Here is a 21,563-nt window from a genome sequence, read left to right on the forward strand (position 1 = left end):
TTAAATATTGGAAAGGCAGGTAACAGGGAGATCTTCCACTTGCTGGTCGATTCCTTCAATACCCACAATGCCAGCAGTGCGCCAGCTTGAAGCCTGATTCCATCCAGGTCTCCTATGTGGGTGGCAGGGACTCACACAAACTTGCAAATAAAGGGGAACAACCAAGCACTCTTTCCTCTACAAACTGTACCACCGGCTGATCGTCACGGGTTTCTCCTCTGCAGCAAACAGATGAAGGAAATGAGAATGGTGCCATTGTGTAACCCCTGTTAAGCTGACGGATCCAGGCAGCGACCTCCAATGGTGAGTGGGAACCCAGTGAGAGATCAGACGTAACGTGCCCCCTGACGGAAGACCACCACCACCACTAAGGCATGCTGTGCCCTTCAACAAGCAACATCACCGTCTGAACCGAGTCAGCCTGTGGACTCAAAACAAATTTAGAGAACTGTATTGATGGGCATCACAGACAATCGGCAAAATCTGGCAAAGTACATAGCAAACCTGTTTTCTTCATAAACCCATTACAAGGAACTAATGAACAGAGGGGGAGGCACAGTGGAACTCTGCAATTCATGGAGTTTATCGGTATATAAACATTTGATTAGGAAATGACTTTGTCGGTGTGATAATGGTATTTTTGTGTGTTATAAGGAGCTCTGATCTTTTCAAAGTACAGACTGAAATATTCATGAAAGAAGCCAATGATGCCTAGGATTACTTCAAAAGAACACGGGCAAAGGATGGCACAAGTGGGGGTATGGATAAAACAAGACTAGCTATGGGGTGATACCTGTTGAAACTGAGTGACAGGTACTGTGGGGTTACTTACTTTAACATGATTAAAAATTTCCACAATAATTGAAGCAGATAAACACTGAAAACAAACCAATTATTACTTGAATTCAGGAAGAGTTCTGAGTCTCCAGTTAAACATGAATGCTACTGAGAAACACAAACTATCAGTGTGCAATCAGATTCAAATGTGCAGAACATGCAGTCCACATTACAGACAGACAGGTGTTGGCTGGCACCACAGCTCAATAGGCTAATCCTCTGCCTGCAGCGCCAGCACACCAAGTTCTACTCCCGGTCGGGAAGCCGGTGCTGTGGCTCCACAGGCTAATCCTCTGCCTAGCGGCGCCAGCACACCAGGTTCTAGTCCCGGTCGGGGCGCCGGATTCTGTCCTGGTTGCCCCTCTTCCAGGCCAGCTCTCTGCTGTGGCCAGGGAGGGCAGTGGAGGATGGCCCAAATGCTTGGGCCCTGCACCCCATGGGAGACCAAGAGAAGCATCTGGCTCCTGGCTTCGGATCAGCGCGGTGCGCTGGCCGCAGCGACCATTGAAGATGAACCAACAGAAAAGGAAGACCTTTTTCTCTGTCTCTCTCTCTCACTGTCCACACTGCCTGTAAAAAAAAAACAAAAACCAAAACAAAAAACCAGACAGGTGAGCCTGATATCGCACTGCTAGCTCTTAATTCTTCAGCCTACATATTCGAACACCTCCTGTCTAAAAGGCTGCAACACATTAGGAAACAAAATTTATAAGGATGACAACAAATTACTGACTATTCTACCGAGACAGGATGCCACTCAGTTGTGTAAATCAAACTAATGGTTTGTTTTTAAGAAAGCCACTACGTTTCAAAAAATTTTTCCTCTTTATTTAAACATAAAACACATTTACAGCATGCAGGTTAATTTAAAAATTATATGGCGTCTTCCCAAACCAATTATCTTTGAATGTATCTTCCAGCACTGAAAAGAAACCAACATATTCCACAGGTAGACTCAGACTCTCTTCTGTCATCTCATGTCAAATTGAGTTACAAATTGAGAGTGGTGCACAGTAGTTAGTTCTCTTAAGTTAGGCAAATAATTTAACTGATCACCATGAATAAATACTACTCTTTTATTTCATTGAGTTTGTCTTCTGATCCACCTATCAACACCATTAAGATAAACAATATATCCAGTCAAAAAAAAAAAAAAGACACCACAAACTGAAGTGTCAATATTCTAGATGATCAGAAAATGTCATGTAGAAGAGTAAATGCTGTGTTTAATGCCTACTATAGCAAAAAGCAGTTCACTGAAACAAATTTATGAAATTCTAGGTATACTTTATGAAAGTTTGAAATTATAAATAGAAAAGAACCATTAAGATACTTCAAACCTAACATTGTGTACTCTGAACCACATGCTAGTCACGATTCACTGTTCCACAGCGCCAATACCCATGATACGTCTTCGAGAATGAAACTACCACATTCAGACAAAAGAGAAAACAAACTCTGCTTCATCTATGAATATTGCTAAAGAAGCAAGTTTTCATTTGAAAACAAATATATGTGAATGCAGCCAAATGTTGCACCACTTGGAAAACTATCATCATACAAAGGCTGTTGCACTTCATCAACTATATTCTGCTATCTTGCTGCATCAAAGTTTTATCTCAATTTCTGGAGTGCTTTTGATCAATCTGAAAAGCAACACAATCATTTTGAAGGCTGAAGACTACAACAGCAAGGATTTTTGACTGTTAAAAAAATAAATAAATAAATTTATCTTTTAAATCAAAATTATTATAAAAGTGGAAATTACAATAGTTAAGGAAATAGAAAAATAAGCCAATCGTGATCTAGATCATCTAACTATGGCTTCAAATTTATTAATACAAATATCTGTGTATAAAACTTTTTCAAAAAGTTAACTCTGTCAGCCAGATCCTAGCACAGAGCTTTCCAAGTCTCTCTCCTGGCTGAATAGCCTTAAATTCCCATTCTCTGTGAATTTTTGCTAACATAGTTGCAGTCACACCACCATCCCCATTGATGAAGCAAATATTAAAATCTCTTTCTCTATTACTTTTATCATTCTTTTATAGCTCCCTAAAATGAACCGTTGACTTAATCACTTGAGAAAGAAGCGGTAAAAAATAGGTACACACTTAGTATTATTAAGGGCTACAGTCAACAAAGTTTGTGGATTAGTGACTCCCAAACAATGTACTAATTCTAGACGAAACATTATAAATTATAGTGTATAACTTAGTGTAGCAGGTTAAAAACACTTCAGGGATTTCAGACCAAAATTTACCTACATACTTAATTCACCATGTATCTGTCCTCAATTTCCAAAGGCCATGAATTTAGATCTGTCAATACAGTATTGAAAACATACAACCATTTTATCCTACAGTATTTTCACTGCACTGCTGATGACAAATTAAGAACTGTCCAAATTTTATAGCAGCTAGCTCACCAGAATGAAGCAAGGTATTTTCATTCCACCAAGCTGTCATGAGTACACAATTAGGAAGAAGAGAAAACACAATTCCTTTTCCAAACTCTCAAACTGAGATTTGCCTTTGCTTTTGTAAAATATTTCTATTAAAAACAACTCGGCAACAGGCATTTCATGAGATGACAATCAAATGGCCTTGCTCAGTCTCAAATGCCTAGTCAGGCAGTGTAGTTTCAGTGCGCAAAATTCAGACGATTCGAGATACAAATAACCACAACCGTGGGGCCACTTCAAGGGCTTTCCACATACAGTACTGACCGGATACATTTCGTGGGCATGTAGTGTTGGAAGTGGTCAAATTTAAGACATTTAATCTAAATGTTCCATTTTCCCTTAAAAAAAAAAAAAAAAGAAGAAGACATTTTCATAGGAAAAGAAAAGCAAGCAGCAGCAGCAGCTAGCTAACTTAAATTGAGATTAAAAAATGAACATACAACACACACAAAACACACAGAAACAAATGCAGAAAGCACAGTCCTATAAGGTAGTCAGCTTGGCACAGTGCAGACTGAACGGAAGACGAGAGACGAGCTGTGTAATAAATAGGGCCGCAGGTCCTAAGACGCCAGGATCGCACTCTGGTTGTGTTGGGAAGCAGCAGAGTCTACAAGAGTGGGTAGGAGACAGCTGTACAGGCCAGGTACAATTTATACATTTAAAAAAAAAGTTTGAATTCTACAATCGCAGGGGCCAGAGGTGACAGTCACTGAATGACTCGGATACTAGGTCCTCTTCATACTTCCGTTATTTTCAACACCTGAAAATAGGAGAAAAATGGAAAAGATTTTAGTTTTAGAAAGCTCGTCTGTGATAAGCATGAAGGCTCAGACCTGGTGAGAAATCGTTTAGCCAATGCCTTTGACCGCTCTGGCAATGTCGTGTTATCTGATCCCTTCTTCATCTATGACCTCCTAAGTACAACTGTTGAAAAGGGACTCGGCTCCCCGTCTGTTTCTGTTTTCCCTAGTAAAGATATGGATGAGCTGGTGAGTGAGTGCTATTTGTGTACAGAAGAAAAAAGATGACTCATCTCTTCACCAGCAGGTGGTCGTTAATGACATTCTTCAACCCAGGACTACTAACCAACAAGCAGTAGTTACCTAACTAACAAGTAGTGGTTATGTAAAGGGAAGCTATGAAACAGAGGCAGGGAAAGAATACAAAATGGAAGGCACCCACGGTAGGGAAAAGGGCAGAGAAATAAGCAGTCCCCACGGCTGGCACCTGGAGAGTCGCCCTTGTATTAAACTGCTACTTACTTACATGTTTAGGAAAACTCAGCATATTCAAACTACTAAGTAAACAGTTAAGTCATGAATCTGCTTATAAAGCTGAAGAATTTTAAAGAGAGTGAAAATGAGAAACTACTTTTAAAAAACTGCTCAAGTTTCTAGCAGTAGAAAAGTGAGAATCTGAACTCAGATGGAATTCTCAAGTCCAGGCCCTTCACTACCACGTCTCTTAAATTCCATACTACAGGGCCGGCGCCGTGGCTTAACAGGCTAATCCTCCGCCTTGCGGTGCCGGCACACCAGGTTCTAGTCCCGGTTGGGGCGCCGGATTCTATCCCGGTTGCCCCTCTTCCAGGCCAGCTCTCTGCTATGGCCCGGGAGTGCAGTGGAGGATGGCCCAAGTGCTTGGGCCCTGCACCCGCATGGGAGACCAGGAGAAGCATCTGGCTCCTGGCATAGGATCAGCGCGATGCGCCGTCCGCAGCGGCCATTGGAGGGTGAACCAACGGCAAAAAGGAAGATCTTTCTCTCTGTCTCTCTCTCACTATCCACTCTGCCTGTCCAAAAAAAAAAAAAAAAAAAATTCCATACTACACAAAGTATGACATTAAGTTATTGGAAACGTGATTCTAGAATACCGCTTAACTTTCTACTCAAAGTTATAGCCTCTTGTGTGTAAAAGGTCAAAATGAAACCAACCAAGATTAACATAAACTGACTTTGCTATTTGGCAGAAACAGTAACAAGTTAACACTCTCAGAATAATCTAGTGTTTTTAATTTTCAAAGCACCCGTATTCTTGGGACTTTCTGAAGAGCTAAAATCAGAATTCCTGTCCTATGACCAATTAGCCACCAACTAATCAACTGTGTTGTAAAAGAAAATGTTCAGAACATATTACAAAGTTAGCTACCAACAGCAAAAGAGGAACATGTATAGTATGTTATTCCTCCAATGGTTAAACAAAAGTTTAAACTTTTAAAAGTTTTAAAAACAGTATGTAAAGATACATACAATATGTTGGATGATGTCTGAGTATTTATGTTCTACATTGTGATATTCTTTATTCTGCCACAAGGAACTTGTATTTGTATCGTTTGTACTGATTGTATAGTTAAGTAAAATACAAAAGTCTTTTAGAAAAATCACCCACAAAAGATAAACAGAGATAACTCATTAAAAAAAAAAAAAGGAAATATAAACAGACCAACAAAGATGTGAAAAAAAAGTCCAACTTCATTGATTAATCAACAAGATGCTATTTTTTTGGCTATTACATAAGAATCTTAAAAACATACACGTTCAGTGCTGATAAGGATGCAATAAATAGTACCCTTGAGTCATTTACCAGTCTGATTTTGTGCAATTTTTCTAGAAAGCCATGTGTTAATACGTACCCAGGGCTTTGAAAACATTGATACTTTGTAATTGCACTGGGAATCTTCTGGAAATAATCTATAGGGTGAGGTAGTATAAGATACTTTCTTATCTGGAAGTTTCAATTTTGGAAATTTTCAAATATGAAAAAATTTACATAATTAAATGTCTAATAAAAGAGAATGTCTGGCCAGTGTTGTGGCATAGCAGGTTAAGCCACCATCTGCAGTGTCAGCATCCCATATCGATGCTGGTTCAAGTCCTGGCTGTTCCATTTCTGATCCAGTTCCCTGCTAATGGCCTGGGAAAGCAGCAGCAGATGACCCAAGTGCTTGGGCCCCTGCACCCGGTGGGAGACCCAGAAGCAGCTCCCGGCTCCTGGCTTCAGCCTGGCTCAGTCCCAGCCACTGAGGCCACTTGGGGAGTGAACCAGATCCCTCCCTCTCTCTCTGTTAACTCTGCTTTTCAAATAAATTAATAAATCAGAACACTTACTTCTTATAAACAATGTAGTATGTTAGGTTTAAAAACAGATAAAAACATAAATTTGAATGTATGATTTGACTTGAACTATGAAAAAGAGACCAGCAGAAACTGTGTTGTTACTTTTATAATTACATATGTCAACAAAAAATAAGTCAGGACTCATAGGACTAAAAAAAGAAAATTCCAAAATCTTTCTAACTGCTCACTGCTTCCATACGCAGCTCTGACCACAAAGCCAGCAACTACACACCGGCAGTCTGTGCAGACGCTACACCTGCTTGCCTCCGCCGCCCCGCACCGCCACAGGCTGGCTGTTCTGAACAAAGGCGCCGCCTCCGCGAATTGCACTTGGATGAGTTGGAGAAGCTGCTGGATGTTGCCCGGGCCGAATGGGTTTAGCTAATAAGAAAAACAACAGTGACTTTAGGAGAAAGCCGAACACATGACTGCAATAACCGTCTCTTCTCTATTCACAATCAAGTCCCAGATGTTTCCCTGTGTCTTTTTGTTCTTTTTCTTTTTGGTCCTATCCTTTTCTCCAGGACACATACAATCCATAGCCTGTTAAAGATCCTATTCCCGCACCAAGGATTACTCTGACACATGAAACAACAGCCAACGACGTATTTTCTTGCACTTCTCTCTGCCTAAACAACGCTGCTCTACAGTCTCTCCTACCTCTGGCCATGGCTGCTTGCTCCTCCGGCTCTTGGTTATTCTTGTCTTGTTAATGTGGTTAGCCCTCCATTTCTCTTCCTAACAGTACCTCTCTTGAGAAAGTTAGAAACCAGACAAGGACCACTTCATATGTTCAGATTACGTCAACAACATGAAAGCATCCGAAGGGAGTGGGGGTAGAGGTGTTAAGGCGGCCACTAACCGATCTGAGCCGAATGCCCTCTCCTGGCCATGTTCTTCGACCTGACTGCTTCCTTGATGCGGTCTACTTCTTGCTGATAGCGTTTCCGATCCCGAGAAGCATTTTCCTTCGCTTCTTTCAGTGCCGATTCCAAAGCTTTCACTCTCTCGGCTGTAGCTCTCAGTCGCTTCTCCAGCTTGGGAAGTTCGCAGCGAAGATCTGCATTATCACGTACCAACTAGAAAGGAACACAAAGATAACAATGATTCTAGCTGGATGATGAGAAGGCATGAGACTTTCCTAATTGCTCTTTTTTTCTGAAGCAGACTCAGGGATGCCAGGGCTGAGTCAGCCTCCTTGACGGCTGTGGCTCTGGGACTGGATGTGAAATTTCCCAACTCTGCAGCCCATTTTTTTTTTTTTAAATATTTATTTATATACTTGAAAGTCAGAATTACGGGGGGGGGGGGGGGGGGGGAGGTCTTCCATCTGCTGGTTCACTCTCCAGATGGCCAACAATGGCCGGAGCTGGGCCATCTTCCACTGCTTTCCCAGGCCATAGCAGAGAGCTGGATCAGAAGAGGAGCAGTCGGGACTCAAACCAGCACCCATTTGGGATGCCGGAACTGCAGGTGGCAGCTTTACCTGCTACACCACAGTGCTGGCCCCTCATAATTGCTCTTTAAAAAAGTAAGTAAACTTGGAACCAGTGTTGTGGTGTAGCAGGTTAAGCCACCTGTGACACCAACATCTATATGTGCTGGCTTGAGTCCTGGCTGCTCCACTTCAGAGCCAGCTCCCTGCTAATGTGCCTGGGAAAGCAGTGGAAGATGGCCCAAGTGCTTGGGCCCCTGAATCCAAGTGGAAGACCAGGAAGAATCTCCTGGTTCCTGGCTTCTGCCTGTCTCAGCCCTGGCTGTTGTGGCCATTTGGGGAATGAACTGCAGATAGAAGATCTCTCTCTCCCTCTCTCTGTAACTTTTTCAAATAAAAATATATATATTTTTTTTTTCAAAGCAAAACCAAACAAGCACAGTACCATGAGGGGCTGGTGCTGCGGCGCAGCAAGTGAACCCCAGTCTGCAGCACTGGGATCCAATATGGGCACTGGTTCGAATCCTGGCTGCTCTGCTTCCAATCCAGCTCCCTGCTAATGCACCTGGGCAAGCAGAGGGTGATGGCTGAAGTCCTTGGGCCACTGCACCCAACTGGGAGACCTGGAAGAAGCTCCTGGCTTCGGATGGGCTCGGGTCCTGCAGCCATTTGGGGAGTGAACCAGTAGATGGAAGACGTCTCTCTGTGTCTCTACCCCTCTGAAACTCTTTCAAATAAATATTTAAAACAAAAAGATTACCACAAAAAAAGTTAAGAAAACTGACAGCCCAGAATTTCCTACAGAGAAAATAAAAAAACATGTTTCCATTGGTCTACATCACAGGGTTGTTAAAAGCTGCTGGTGGTTTCCTTGTATTGTCTGGTAAAATAATGGAATGGCCCAGAGTATACAAATTTCTAACAACTGGAAAGATGAAAACACTTGCCACTTCTGCAGTTTTGATTCTGCAATGTTGCAGCAAGCAGCAGACACCGCCTGCATTACCTGTTTGTGCACTTTCGTGAGCTGTTCAAGATTGTTCTCCAGGAAGGAGATTTTCTGCTTCTGCGCAGCACTGCCTCCAGTGTCATCAGAATCGACCTCGGCGCTCTGAGAGAAGAAGGTCCACATTTCAGAGGGCTACACAACGGACTGCACAGACAGCCCTCCCCACACCCAGCCTGGGTACGCCTGCTACCTTCTTAACTCTGGTTGCCAGGTCCTGAACAAAGAGCTTACGCAGGTTGTGTAAAGTCTGAAGTTCTTTTGCCTGGAATTAAGTATAGCAGTACTTTTAGAATTCAGACTTCAAGTCTAGGAAATGGGATAAAAGCTCGCACAAGACCTCGCCCCGTTCATCTTCGTTTTTCTTACCACTGTCTCTTCCAAACCCTTCAAGTCTTGTCTTGCTTGTTCTCGTCTATCTTGCATGACCCTAACAGTGGGAGAATATACAGGCATGGTTTGACCTTTGATTCCATAAGATTCTAGCTTTAGCACAAGAATTCAATCAATATCTTTATCTGAAGGACTCAATAAATTCAAATAAATGAAAGACGCTTCTTTTTAAAGTTTATCTATGCTATTTCTTTCAAAGGAATTTTATATTCCTGATAATCTCTTTCCAAATCTATAGTTTATTAGGAAAAAACCCTCCTCATATAGCAATGGAAGACATGAAATAAAATGTGGCAGAATTCCAAGAATACGAACAGTTCCAATTTAGATTTTTAAATATGTCATACGGGATTCTGCTATTTATCCAAAATGATACTAACTGGGAAGGACAGACTAAATTGTCAGAGTAAAATATTTTACACTAAAATCTTTATTCTAACAAAACAGCAGCTGCAACGCAGCAGCACGTCTACACAGCCCCTTGCACAGGTCCTGATGGAGTGACCATCCCGGGACAGCAGTTCACCTGCACCGTCTCTCACAAACTCAAGGCACATGAAAAACTGTGAGTTTCCTAATCGCTCTGATTCTACCAAACTGAGTACCAACTCCATAAATGGGGAAGAAACAAGCAATGAAAGCCTCTGTCCAAAAGACAAGACTGAAAACAATAAGGTTCTCTTATTCAAGATCAAATCTGAAAAAAACTCATCTTGGGGTAGAAGCTGCAATCACTTAAATTACTGACTGTCATGGTCTAGGTTCATTTTAAGATAAATCCTGAAGTAATATGGTGACACTGATAGAGCCAGCAGGCGGAAGCCTAAGACCTGGCTTTCAGTCAAACACAGCATAAATTCTCAGTTTTTAGATGTAAATCAAAACAACTCCAAAGATTTTCTTAAAAATACACTCAGGTCCATAGAAAGTAAAACATGTACCCACTAGACATATCCAAAGGCAGTGCCTACAGTCCTCTAGTTTTTATTTTTAAATTTTAATTACAGCAGTTACTCACGTAAGTTCATGTAGTTTTTTGCTCTTTTCCTGATCTGTAGCTTTCAACTTCTCATGTTCTACTCTGAGACGTTCCTGCTCTAACATCATTTTCTGGTTTTGGCTGACAAAAGAAAAAAAAAAAAAAAAAAAAAAAACAGTATATCAACATCATAATTTTTTGAAGGCTGTCAAAAAAATTTCTAAAGGTCTTGTCCATACCTATCACTTTTAATATTTTTTGCGGGTGGGGGGGGGTTATGGTTTATTTATATATTTGAAAGTCAGTGTTAGAGAGGGAGAGACATAAGGCTCTTCCATCCATTGGTTCACTTTCCTAAGTGGTCACAATAACCAGGATTGGGCCAGGCTGAAGCCAAGGGCCAGGAGTTTCATCTGGGTCTCCCACATGGGTGGCAGAGGCCCAAGCACCTGGGCCATCTTCCAATGCTTTCCCAGGCCATTAGGGAGCTGGATGGGAAGTAGAACAGGCAGGACAGGAACTGGCATTGCAGATGGTGGCTTTACCCACTACCACCACAATGCTTCCCCCTACCACTTTTAATTTTTAAATGTATTTATTTGAGAGAGAGGGAAAGATAGAGCTCCCATCTGCTAGCTGACTCCCTAGATGCTCACCATGGCCAGGGCTGGGCCCTCAGTCCAGGTCTCCAGTGCGGGTGTAGCAGCCCAACCACCTGAGCTCTCACCTCTGTCTCACTGGGTCTACACAAGTAAGACACTAGAGCCAGGAACAGAGGTGGGCACTGAACCCAGGCTCTCGGATATGGGACTCGCAAGTGTTTAACTGCTAAGGCTAAACGCTTGTCCCAATTTTTTGAACTCTATAATCTCATTTTTCAGACACCCAAGATATCTTCTGTTATCCTGTCCTCCAGGGGTGCAAAAAGAGATAGGACCTTTTGGTCATCCAATATTTTTCATGTTTTAAATAAAAATTATGATTTCATTTTTCCATGTCTTTCATTTCCCTGAATCCTTATTACTACTTTCGTTAACTCCTAGTTAGATCTACGCCCCAAACTTCTGTTTTGTTGTTGCCATCTTCTGGTTTCTATTCAAATCATTACACCTGCCCATGTATGTGAACATGATAACCGAAGTAGAGAAATGTCTTCTAGGTAAACTAAGAGGACGACTTCTATTAAAAAACAAAAACCAACCTCAAAACCCATAATTTCTAATAAAAATTTTATCAGTTAAGAATTAAAAAAACAAAACAAAAAAAAACCAGAAGTTAAGTGGGCCAGCCCAGTGGTGTAGCAGGTAAGATTGCCGCTTGCAATGCTGGCATCCCATATGAGCACCAGTTTGAGTCCTGGATGTTCCTCTTCTTATCCAACTTTCTGCTATGGCCTGGGAGAGCATTGGAAGATGGCCCAGGTCCTTGGGCCCCTGCACCCATGTGGGAGACCCAGAGGAGGCTCCTGGCTCCTGGATGCCGATCGGCCCAGCTCCAGATGTTGCAGCCAATTTGGGGAGTGAACCAGTGGATGGAAGACCTCTTTCTCTCTCTCTCTGCCTCTGCCTTTGTAACTCTGCCTTGCAAATAAACAAATAAATAAATAAATCTTAAAAAAAAAAAAAAAAGTTAAATGATTTGAGGGAGTCTTCAATAATGAGTTTAAGCTGAGGATCTCTTTTTTTTTTAAACTTAGCATTTAGAGCAAAAGACCTAAGTAAATCTTTCAGAACTTTTTAGAAATTTTACTCTGCAGTGTGAAAATTCTTTATTTTCCAAGTAAAAAATTAGAATTTCCTTGAAAACAGGTTTCAAGTAAGGACATACCGACCACTAGTAACATTATTTCCTCCGAATTTTTGCAGATAGTTCAGTTAGTTTCAAATATGTGAGAGAAGAGAAAAGTATGCTTACTCTTGAAGGTCAGTGATAAGTTTTTCTTTTGCTTCAACTTCATCTCTCAAACTACTGATTTGTTTTTGATGGGTTTCTCTGTGGCTTTGGATCTGTTGTTCAACAGCTTGCTAAAATGATTGAGGGGAAAGAATGTTAGAGTTAGACTAATCAAAATCAGTAACAATGTATTAAAGCCATTAGAATCCAATCTAAGAACAAACTTGCCTTTACTTCATTTGCAGTCTGAACTTTATTTAAGTGCTCCTTTTCCATTTCATGGACTTTCTCTGTTTAGTTAGGGAAAGAAAACAGAAGAACAAAGTCTTAAAAGAGTCCTCATATAAACCAATCATGTAAGCCAAAGGGACAAATGGGTCTTATGAGAAATAGGTTTTTCAAGAAGCACTCAAAATTAAGTTATCCAAATATCACAAAGTAAATCTTGCTCTCCAGGCTCAATAATGTGTTGACTACTACACTTGTGCTGATATTAAGCATTGTTTTTTCTTTGCCTAGCCCCAGAACAGAGGGTTAAAGGGATGGTAGGGAAAGAAGTTAGTTTCTAAATCTACTTTAAGGTTTATATACAAAAGATCTTTAAGTCTCCCCATACACACACAACTTCATAATCTTATAGGAAACTCCTAGACTGGCCATTTATATATTCAAACACAATTTTTAAAAATGTTTCAAAGGCAACTTAAAATATATGATGTTTACTATTCCAAGTTATCCATATTCCTACTATTCTTCATCAGTGTGAATATAAGCTTACTACAATTATATAAAGGCAAGAAGGAATTAACACAGAACGTAAATAATTGGGAGCTAATACCTTGTGCTCGAAGCTGAACTAGTTCTTCACTGAGGGAGTCGACAGATTCTTCGAGCTGCCTTTTCTTTTGCTCCACATTTTGAAGGTATTCAGTCAACGACTTGATTTTGGCTTCATGCTTTTGGAAAAAATACACTGATATGAACAGGAGAAAATCTCACACACACATTTTGTTAAGAATATCAAAGTATAGTAAGTTTTACAACCATATCTAAATATATTATAAATTCAGAGGTATTATGTTGAGGGGAAAAATTTTAAAATGTTACAGTTTACCAATACACTAGTTGTGTAGAGCTTCTACCACATGTAAACTAAGGGACTGAAGGCTGAAATATGAGACAGTATTTTTAGAATTTTCTCCATCTAATATCACTGTCTTCTTCCTCCTTGCACAGATTCTATCTGGTGAATGATCCCACTCTCCAAGTGGCCAAAAATGCCAGAAACCGTTCCTCAGTAGTACTCTCCACTTTGGAATTACTCTAGAGTCTTCAAAAATCATACCATTTGCATCTTTCTAGTACATTTCCATACTTAGCATACACACACTGACAACTATAACCCGACTAAATCATTTGCACTATCACACTGTAGTAGTACAGGGAAAACTAACATTTTATTGTTACTCTAGAGACTCATTTTTCTGAAAGCTTTTATAGTAAATAAAACATATTATTTACTTATTCGTGGCTATTGAAAAAATGAAAATACTTTGTTCTGTAACACATACTTGGGAGATCCGAAGCTGGCATGCTGCCAGCTCCTTTTCATTTTCTTCCATTTTTTTGTTGCTCTCAGTCTGTGTGCCTTCTAACTGTTTGCAGCGTTTCACCATCGTCTTGACTTCTGACTTCATCTTGCTGATGTAGAGCCTGGCGACAGTGAACTCTTCGTCTATCATGCCAGTTCCCTCAGGCTGCTGTGAAAGTAAAATAAAAAAGTAAAGCCAAGAAGTTTACTGCGTCTTCCCAGTTAGACTCTAGTATCTCAAACCATTACAAAACCTTTCATTTTCTCAATGTTCACAGAAAGGCCGGAGCTAGTTTTCTCTTTCATTATTGTTTTTAATAAAGGATATAGAAGCAGAGCTTAATTTTTGCCTTTCTACTTTTTCAAACTTGTTAATACATGGCTTACAAGGAAATAAAATGAATGGAAACCTAATAAAACAAAACAAAAAATGACTGACTTCTGCCTCTTTTAAGTTTTACATTTCCTTTTCACAAGACATCTTCAGTAAATTCATTGTCAACAATGTCCAAGTTCAGTTTAAAATTATTTTTCAAGATTCATTTATTTATTTGGAAGGCAGAGTTAGAGAAGCAGAGGCAGAGACAGAGAGAACTTCCATCCACGGTTCACTCCCAAAATGGCCGCTAAGGCCAGTGGTGGGTCTTGAACCAGTGCCTGTATGGGATGCTGGCATTGCAGGCGGTGGCTTTACCTGCTACACCACAGTGCCGGCACCTCAGTTTAAAATTTAAGAGGATGTTTGGGGTGGTAGGGAAAGGATGACTTTTTTTTCTTTTTCTCTGTTTTGTTTTTCCTTTTTCTAAGGATGACTTTTAAGTATAACAAGGAAGAGCTGTGGCCACTGCACATTCCTTGATTTTTATAGATTTCATTAAAAACTCCAATACTCAATGTCAAACTTATATGCATCTTGGATAGGAGGTAATAAAACTGTTATTGCAGATATGATTGCTTACAAAAAACAAAAACAGAAACAAAACAAAAACACTCGTGGAACGAATAAGTCACAATAGCAAGGTTGCAGGATACAGGGTTAATATATAAGTCAGTCACTGCGGCCACGCTGTAGCATAGCAGGTTAAGCCTCTGCTTGTGGCGCCGGCAGCCCAAATGAGCGCCAGTTTGAGTCCCGGCTGCTCCACTTCCAATTCAGCTCCCCACCAATGGCCTGGGAAAGCAGCAGAAGATGGCCCAAGTGCTTGGATCATGCACCTATGTGGGAGACCCAGATGAAGCCCCTGGCTCCTGGCTTCGGATCAGCACAGCTCCGGCCGTTGCGGCCATTTGGGGAGTGAACCAGGAGAATAAAGACCTCTCTGTGCCTTTCCTTCTCTCTGTAACTCTGCCTCTCAAATAAATTAATAAAACTTTTAAAAAGGAAAAAAAAAACCAGTCACTTCTTCCTCAATATGGTGAATGAAAATCACAGTAAACTGTTTTGTGGATGTCAACAAACTGATTTCCAAATTTTACATGGAGAGTCAAAAGATCCCCGATTGCCAACATGATCCTGAAGAACAAAGTCATAAGACTGACACGTTAAGGTTTATTATAAAGCGACAATAACTTAGACAGTACAACAGTTCCTCATCTTCACATGGACACACAGCAAGACATTCCCAGGATGCCCCAAACCACAAACAGGACTAACCCCTGTTATGTGATGTTCTTCCAAAATATATCTACCTACGAGAAAGTTTGATGTCTAAGGAAATTAATATCAATAATAAAATAGTACAACAGTAACAATCTAGTGTAATAAGTTATTTAAAACACATGAATTTATAATTTCTGGAAATTTCCATTTGGACTGCAGTTGACTACAGACGACTGAACCCACAGAAAGCCAAACTGCCAACAAGGAAGTTCTGGGGCTAGTGCTGTGACGTAGTGGGTAAAGCCGCCGCCTGCAGTGCTGGCATCCCATATAGGTGCCGGTTCGAGTCCCGGCTGCTCCACTTCCAATCCAGCTCTCTGCTATGGTCTGGGAAAGCAGTGGAAGATGATCCAAGTCCTTGGGCTCCTATACCCGCATGGGAGACCCTGAAGAAGCTTCTGGCTCCTGGCTTCCATCTGGCCCAGTCCTAGCCATTGCAGCCACTTGGGGAGTAAACCAGGGGAGGGGATGGACAATCTCTCTCCCTCTCCCTGCCTGTGTAACTCTGCCTTTCAAATTAATCAATCAATCAATCTTTTTTTTTTTTTTTAAAAGGAACTTCTATATATCAGCAAAAGAACAGACAAAAAAGTACTGGAACAAAACAGAATAGATACAGACCCACACAAATATGCAAAGGTGCAAAAGCAATTAAAGTCTTTTCAACCAATGATCTGTAACAAGTAGACATACACTTGCAAAATGGTGCAACTTTACACCTTTCAGAAAAATTCACTCCAAATAGATCATAGACCTAAATACAACTGCAAAACTAAAATGCATTTAGTAGAGAAAATCTAGGTGACTTTGGGTTTGGTGGTGAGTTTTAAAATACAGTAGCAAAAATACAACCCATGAAAGAAAAAAATTGGTAAGTTGAACTTCATTAAAACTAAAAGTTTCTGTTCTGTTCTGTTCTGTAAAAAACAGTTAAAAGAGTGAAAAGACTGCCGGCGCCGCGGCTCACTAGGCTAATCCTCTGCCTTGCGGCGCCGGCACACCGGGTTCTAGTCCCGGTCGGGGCACCGATCCTATCCCGGTTGCCCCTCTTCCAGGCCAGCTCTCTGCTGTGGCCAGGGAGTGCAGTGGAGGATGGCCCAAGTGCTTGGGCCCTGCACCCCATGGGAGACCAGGAGAAGCACCTGGCTCCTGCCATCGGATCAGCGCGGTGCGCCGGCCGCAGCGCGCCAACCGCGGCGGCCATTGGAGGGTGAACCAACGGCAAAAAGGAAGACCTTTCTCTCTGTCTCTCTCTCTCACTGTCCACTCTGCCTGTCAAAAATAAAAAAAAAAAAATTTAAAAAAAAAAAAAAGAGTGAAAAGACAAGACACGAACTAGGAGAAATACTGCAAAAATACTATCTGATAAAGGACTTACATGCAAAACATATGAAGAAATCTTAAAACTCAACAATAAGGAAACAAAAAAATTAACTCCAAATTAGAACATTAATGAGGTTAAGTTACACTTTGGCTAAGATCTGAAAAGCTGACAACACCAAATGCTGAAGAGGCTGTGAAGGACACAGCTCTCATTCATTACTGTAGGAATGTAAAATGCTACCTACACTATGGAAGACAATCTGGGAGCTTCTTACAGAGCTAACAAGCTTAACATATGATCTAATCACCCCCTACTTTTTTACCCAAGTCAACTGAAACTTATATCCACGAAAAAACTTGCACAGGAATGTTTCTAAGCAGCTTTATTAATAATTGCTTAAAACTGGAAGTAACCGAATTGGTTAAATAAACAGGTACATTCATAAAATAGAAAATTATTCAGTGAAAAAGGAAATGATGAAGCCAGGAAAAGATATGGAACAATGTTAAATGCTTACTGCTAAGTGAAAGAAGCCAGCTTGAAAAGGCTGCATTACACATGATTCCAACTATGTAACGTTTTGGAAACAGCAAAACATAAAACCACCAGTGGTTGCCAAAGGCTCCAGGAATAGGGATGAATACGTAAAGTACAGTGGATTTGTTAAGGTGGTGGAACTGTTTATTCTATGTCATACCATAATGGTAGATCTGTAACACTTTGCATTTGGTAAAAACCCAAATTGTGAAACACAAGGAGTGAACTATAACATGAAAAACTTTTCATTTCCAATGGGACTTCTTAGCAGATTCTCACTGTAAACTCAAGTACAAGCTTATTCCCTTTGTTATTGATGTCAGACTTTAATCAAAAAGGTAAAGTCAAAACAAATAGCTACTGCAACACACAAATTTCCACGTCATGTACTTGTTTTTGCAGTTAAGAGATTTAATTCAGTTTTTTGGTCTGATCTTTAAACCCACCAGGTCATTCAAGTTTTTACCACATGCTTAATGTTAACAATATTAGTATCCTTTTAAAGATTATGGGGGGACAAGACAGTGCTGTGGCACAGAGGGTTAAAGCCCCAGCATCCCATAAGGGCACCAATTTCGAGTCCCGGATGCTCCTCTTCTGATCCAGCTCTCTACTGTGCCTAGGAAAGCAGTAGAAGATGGCCCAAGTCCTTGGGTCCCTATACCTGCGTGGGAGACCCAGAAGAAGCTCCTGGCTCCTGGCTTTGGATCAGCTCAGCTCTGGCTATTGTGGCCATCTGGGGAGTGAACCAGCAGATGGAAGACCTTTCTCACTGTGTCTCTACCTCTCTGTGTAACTCTTTCAAATAAATAAAAAATAATTAAAAAAAAAAAAGAGATAAACTAAAGGTTTTTTTTTTTTTATTTTTGGCTGAATTAAGGCCAGGTTTCTTTTCTTTTTTTTTTTTTGACAGGCAGAGTGGACAGTGAGAGAGAGACAGAGAGAAAGGTCTTCCTTTTTGCCGTTGGTTCATTCTCCAATGGCTGCTGCGGCCGGCGCATCTCGCTGATCCGAAGCCAGGAGCTTCTCCTGGTCTCCCATGCGGGTGCAGGGCCCAAGGACTTGGGCCATCCTCCACTGCCTTCCTGGGCCATATCAGAGAGCTGGCCTGGAACAGGGGCAACAGGATAGAATCTGGCACCCCAACCGGGACTAGAACCCGGTGTGCTGGCACTGCAAGGCGGAGGATTAGCCTGTTAAGCCACGGCGCCGGCCCCTACTAATTCTTCTTAAAGAACTAATGAAGCAGTGCTTATCCTGTTGCTTTTACTCAAACATTTAAAGCAACCACAGCAAATTCACGTATGAGCTTCACTGCTGTTCCAATCACACACTTCACAAATGGTACTTTATAAAGATGTTTTTCAAGTACAAAATCTTTTAAGGCAGAGAAACAGTGACAGAGATCTCTCATCCACTAGTTCACTCTCCAAAAGCCTACAACAGGTAGGCTAAGCTGACGCCAGGAGCCAGGAATGTGGGTGGCAGGGACCCAAGTACTTGTGCTATCAGATGCTGTTTCCCAGGGTGTACAACAGCAGGAGGCAGGAATCAAAAGTGGAGCTGGGACTCAGGCACTCTGATATGGGATGTGGGCGTTCCCAGCGGATCTTAACTGCTGCACCGAACACCTGCCCCTAAATACAAAATCTTTACATAGTAAAGAACCAAACATGGGGCCCAATAAATGCCGCTTGCTGAGTAAGTGCCCTTCATGCCTTCCCTACTTCCTCATCTATCACGCCTGGCTGTTGTGAGGATGAATGAGTAGGAAAAGAACATGAACAAAGTATATGTTACATTCAGATAATTATTCCTAATGCTTACCTTTACATCATTGTTTCCCACAGCAATGCCTATTTCGGCAAGATCCTTTAGTAACGATGCCATCATCTCAGCTGCTCGTTTTTTCTGGTGGTTGGTCATTTCCTTAAGTTTCTGAAGCTCAGCATCTATACTTGCTAAAGTTGCCTAGTAGAATCCAAAATAAAATGTATGGTTCAATTTATTAATAAGAAAAAGATTCATAATTATTTCAAGTTTGTTACCTAGTCCTTAAAAAACTTTGTATCATCCACTTTCATTTCCTTGAAATATATCCTGAAGTCTGGGCTGGCTCTCAGCTTACAAGTTAAAAAATATTTGAGACCTCCTAGACTATGTAAAGTAGCCATATTATATTCCATTAAGAGCAGGTGGCTTGGATTATCGTATGACCATTTTGAGACTGGATGTTTTCACCCCCAACTGGGAATTTCAAATTAGATTTATCATTTATTTACTACATTATGATTTATCTTTGGAAATTGAGCCTGAACAAACAAGTGCTGGAAGGGACCCAACAGTTTTGTACATGGTTAGTATGCTCTCTGTATACTTACTCCTTGAAAAGAAATCTACTTGATGATGATCATTACTGCTTCTCAAACTATGATATAATTATCCAGAAGCTAGCGATGAGTAATATTACTAACTGCATTCAAGTACTATAATTAGAAATTTAAATTATAACTCATTTACCAATTTTAAAAAGTCAAATCCAATTTGGCTCACATTAAAATTATTTATCACACCATAGATCAAACACTGCAGTTTTAACACCACCTGTTAGTTAGTGTCTTTTAGTAAAAATACCATCATTTCACCTGTTCGTTTCCTCTGGTGATTGGGCATTTCCTTAAGTTTTTGGATGTCAGAAGAGGGGTATGTTCACCCAGTTTAATCTACAATATGATACCAATTATCCTTACCTGGCGAGTCTCATAATGTACCATGCTTCTGCCATTTTCTCTAACAATCGATCGGTCAATACTGATTAAGCATTTACAAAGATACTGAACACTAAGGTTTTCTTACTCCCATTAACCAAAGCAGTGCTGATTTTAGTTCCACAACTGGGACACCAATACAACTGTCTTAGAGCTCACAATTAGTGAGCAAGGACCATCTTCCAGAATTGTGAGAAACTCTCATTCTTCTACACAGCACTTGGGTTTGCTAATAATATAAATTATAAGAGTTACAATGATGTCTCAGATCTTGGTATTAAGTTGTAACTTCAAGCTGTTAACATTAGATACCAAAAAGGAACAATGACCTCATTGGAAAAGAAAGCCTTTTGAAATTCCTCTTTCCTTGGGAAGTGAAAGCAGGAAAGTAAGTGGTGGGCACTGACTATGAGTGCATCTCATCCCTGGTAATGCTGAAACCACCACAGCTATACACGACTTCTGGCATCAGTGCTGGAGGTAGGCCTTCCCTCCCACAGCAATGACAAGTACAAATCTCTGTCTACTGGGGAACAATAGGAAGATTCTACTGCATTATGATGGAAAGGCACTATTTCAGGTTCAGGAATATTAACAGTGAACAAAACACAAGTAATACAAAGCTACAGATCCTTATGAATATACCAAATAAATCACCTAACTGGTTGAACAACATTTTCTTCATTTTATGGGTATACTTCTTAATTTATAGATTGCATAATCCTTTAATAGTTTCACTGACCAAGTAGGAGCTAACCCTAAAATTTATTTCCCTTTAACATTAGGAATCATGATAGGAACAGCCAGTATCTTTTAAAAATAGCAATTCAGTTACATACTGACAGACCATTAGGAACTAAAAAGATAACCCTCTTCCCTCTTCCTCTACCTCCTAAAGCTTCATATGTAGGTGGAACAGAAGTTGAGATCCAGATATTATCAATCATGGGCTTATACAGAAATAAGTTACTTAAATAACTTCCCATCTAAGATTGCTTGCACCAAAGAAACCAAACTATAGCCTACCGATTTTTGATTCAGCTCATCACTAAGCAATTCATATTCCTTGGTCTTATCTTCAACTTCCTGAGACTTCTGATCGTAATTGACAGCCAGTTCCTCCAAGGCCTGTAAAACTTCTTTTACTTCTTCTTTAGAGGCATCATTTTCTGCTTGAAGGCGATTCAGCTCCGCCTGCATGTTGTCTTGATCCCTTCTGGTAGATGCCAGAAGCTATATCAACAAGAACAATATCTATTTTCACCAAAGCATTTGAATTTTTAAAAATTCATCTATTTGTTGCAACATTTGCTAATAAGCACAAAGGGAATAAAACGTGGATGCTATTAAGTGTGCTAACACATATCCATTTAACAGATTTACTGAATGTTTATTATGTGCAAGGCATTGTGCTAGACAGCTGAGACAAGGAAGTCAAATAAAGACTCTGCCTTTGAGGAGCCTAGTAGAAAAGAAGACAGGCACATAAAGAAGGACAACACAAGACGGAATGTAAGAGTCATAAAGCAAAGAGGGATTGGGCAAGGAAGTGCTTGA

The 21,563-nt window shown here is 40.6% G+C and overlaps 1 protein-coding gene across 1 annotated transcript in view; it reads right to left on the reverse strand.

Annotated features, from left to right (window-relative positions):
* Nucleotides 1-424: 424 nt before the first annotated feature.
* Nucleotides 425-21,563, reverse strand: part of KIF5B (kinesin family member 5B) — a 48,416-nt gene continuing 27,277 nt past the window's right edge. Inside the window, exons 14-26 of the mRNA XM_062211137.1 lie at nt 21,033-21,239; nt 19,066-19,209; nt 13,698-13,886; nt 12,965-13,082; nt 12,355-12,416; nt 12,148-12,257; nt 10,273-10,374; nt 9,231-9,291; nt 9,055-9,126; nt 8,862-8,966; nt 7,283-7,499; nt 6,653-6,801; nt 425-4,064 (exon numbers count right to left, since the gene is read on the reverse strand). Of these exons, the coding sequence (XP_062067121.1) occupies nt 6,671-6,801; nt 7,283-7,499; nt 8,862-8,966; nt 9,055-9,126; nt 9,231-9,291; nt 10,273-10,374; nt 12,148-12,257; nt 12,355-12,416; nt 12,965-13,082; nt 13,698-13,886; nt 19,066-19,209; nt 21,033-21,239 (1,518 nt within the window). The 3' untranslated portion in view covers nt 425-4,064; nt 6,653-6,670. The remainder of the gene's footprint in view (nt 4,065-6,652; nt 6,802-7,282; nt 7,500-8,861; nt 8,967-9,054; nt 9,127-9,230; nt 9,292-10,272; nt 10,375-12,147; nt 12,258-12,354; nt 12,417-12,964; nt 13,083-13,697; nt 13,887-19,065; nt 19,210-21,032; nt 21,240-21,563) is intronic.

This window comes from Lepus europaeus, chromosome 14 (assembly GCF_033115175.1).
Source record: "Lepus europaeus isolate LE1 chromosome 14, mLepTim1.pri, whole genome shotgun sequence".
NCBI classification, from domain to species: domain Eukaryota; kingdom Metazoa; phylum Chordata; class Mammalia; order Lagomorpha; family Leporidae; genus Lepus; species Lepus europaeus.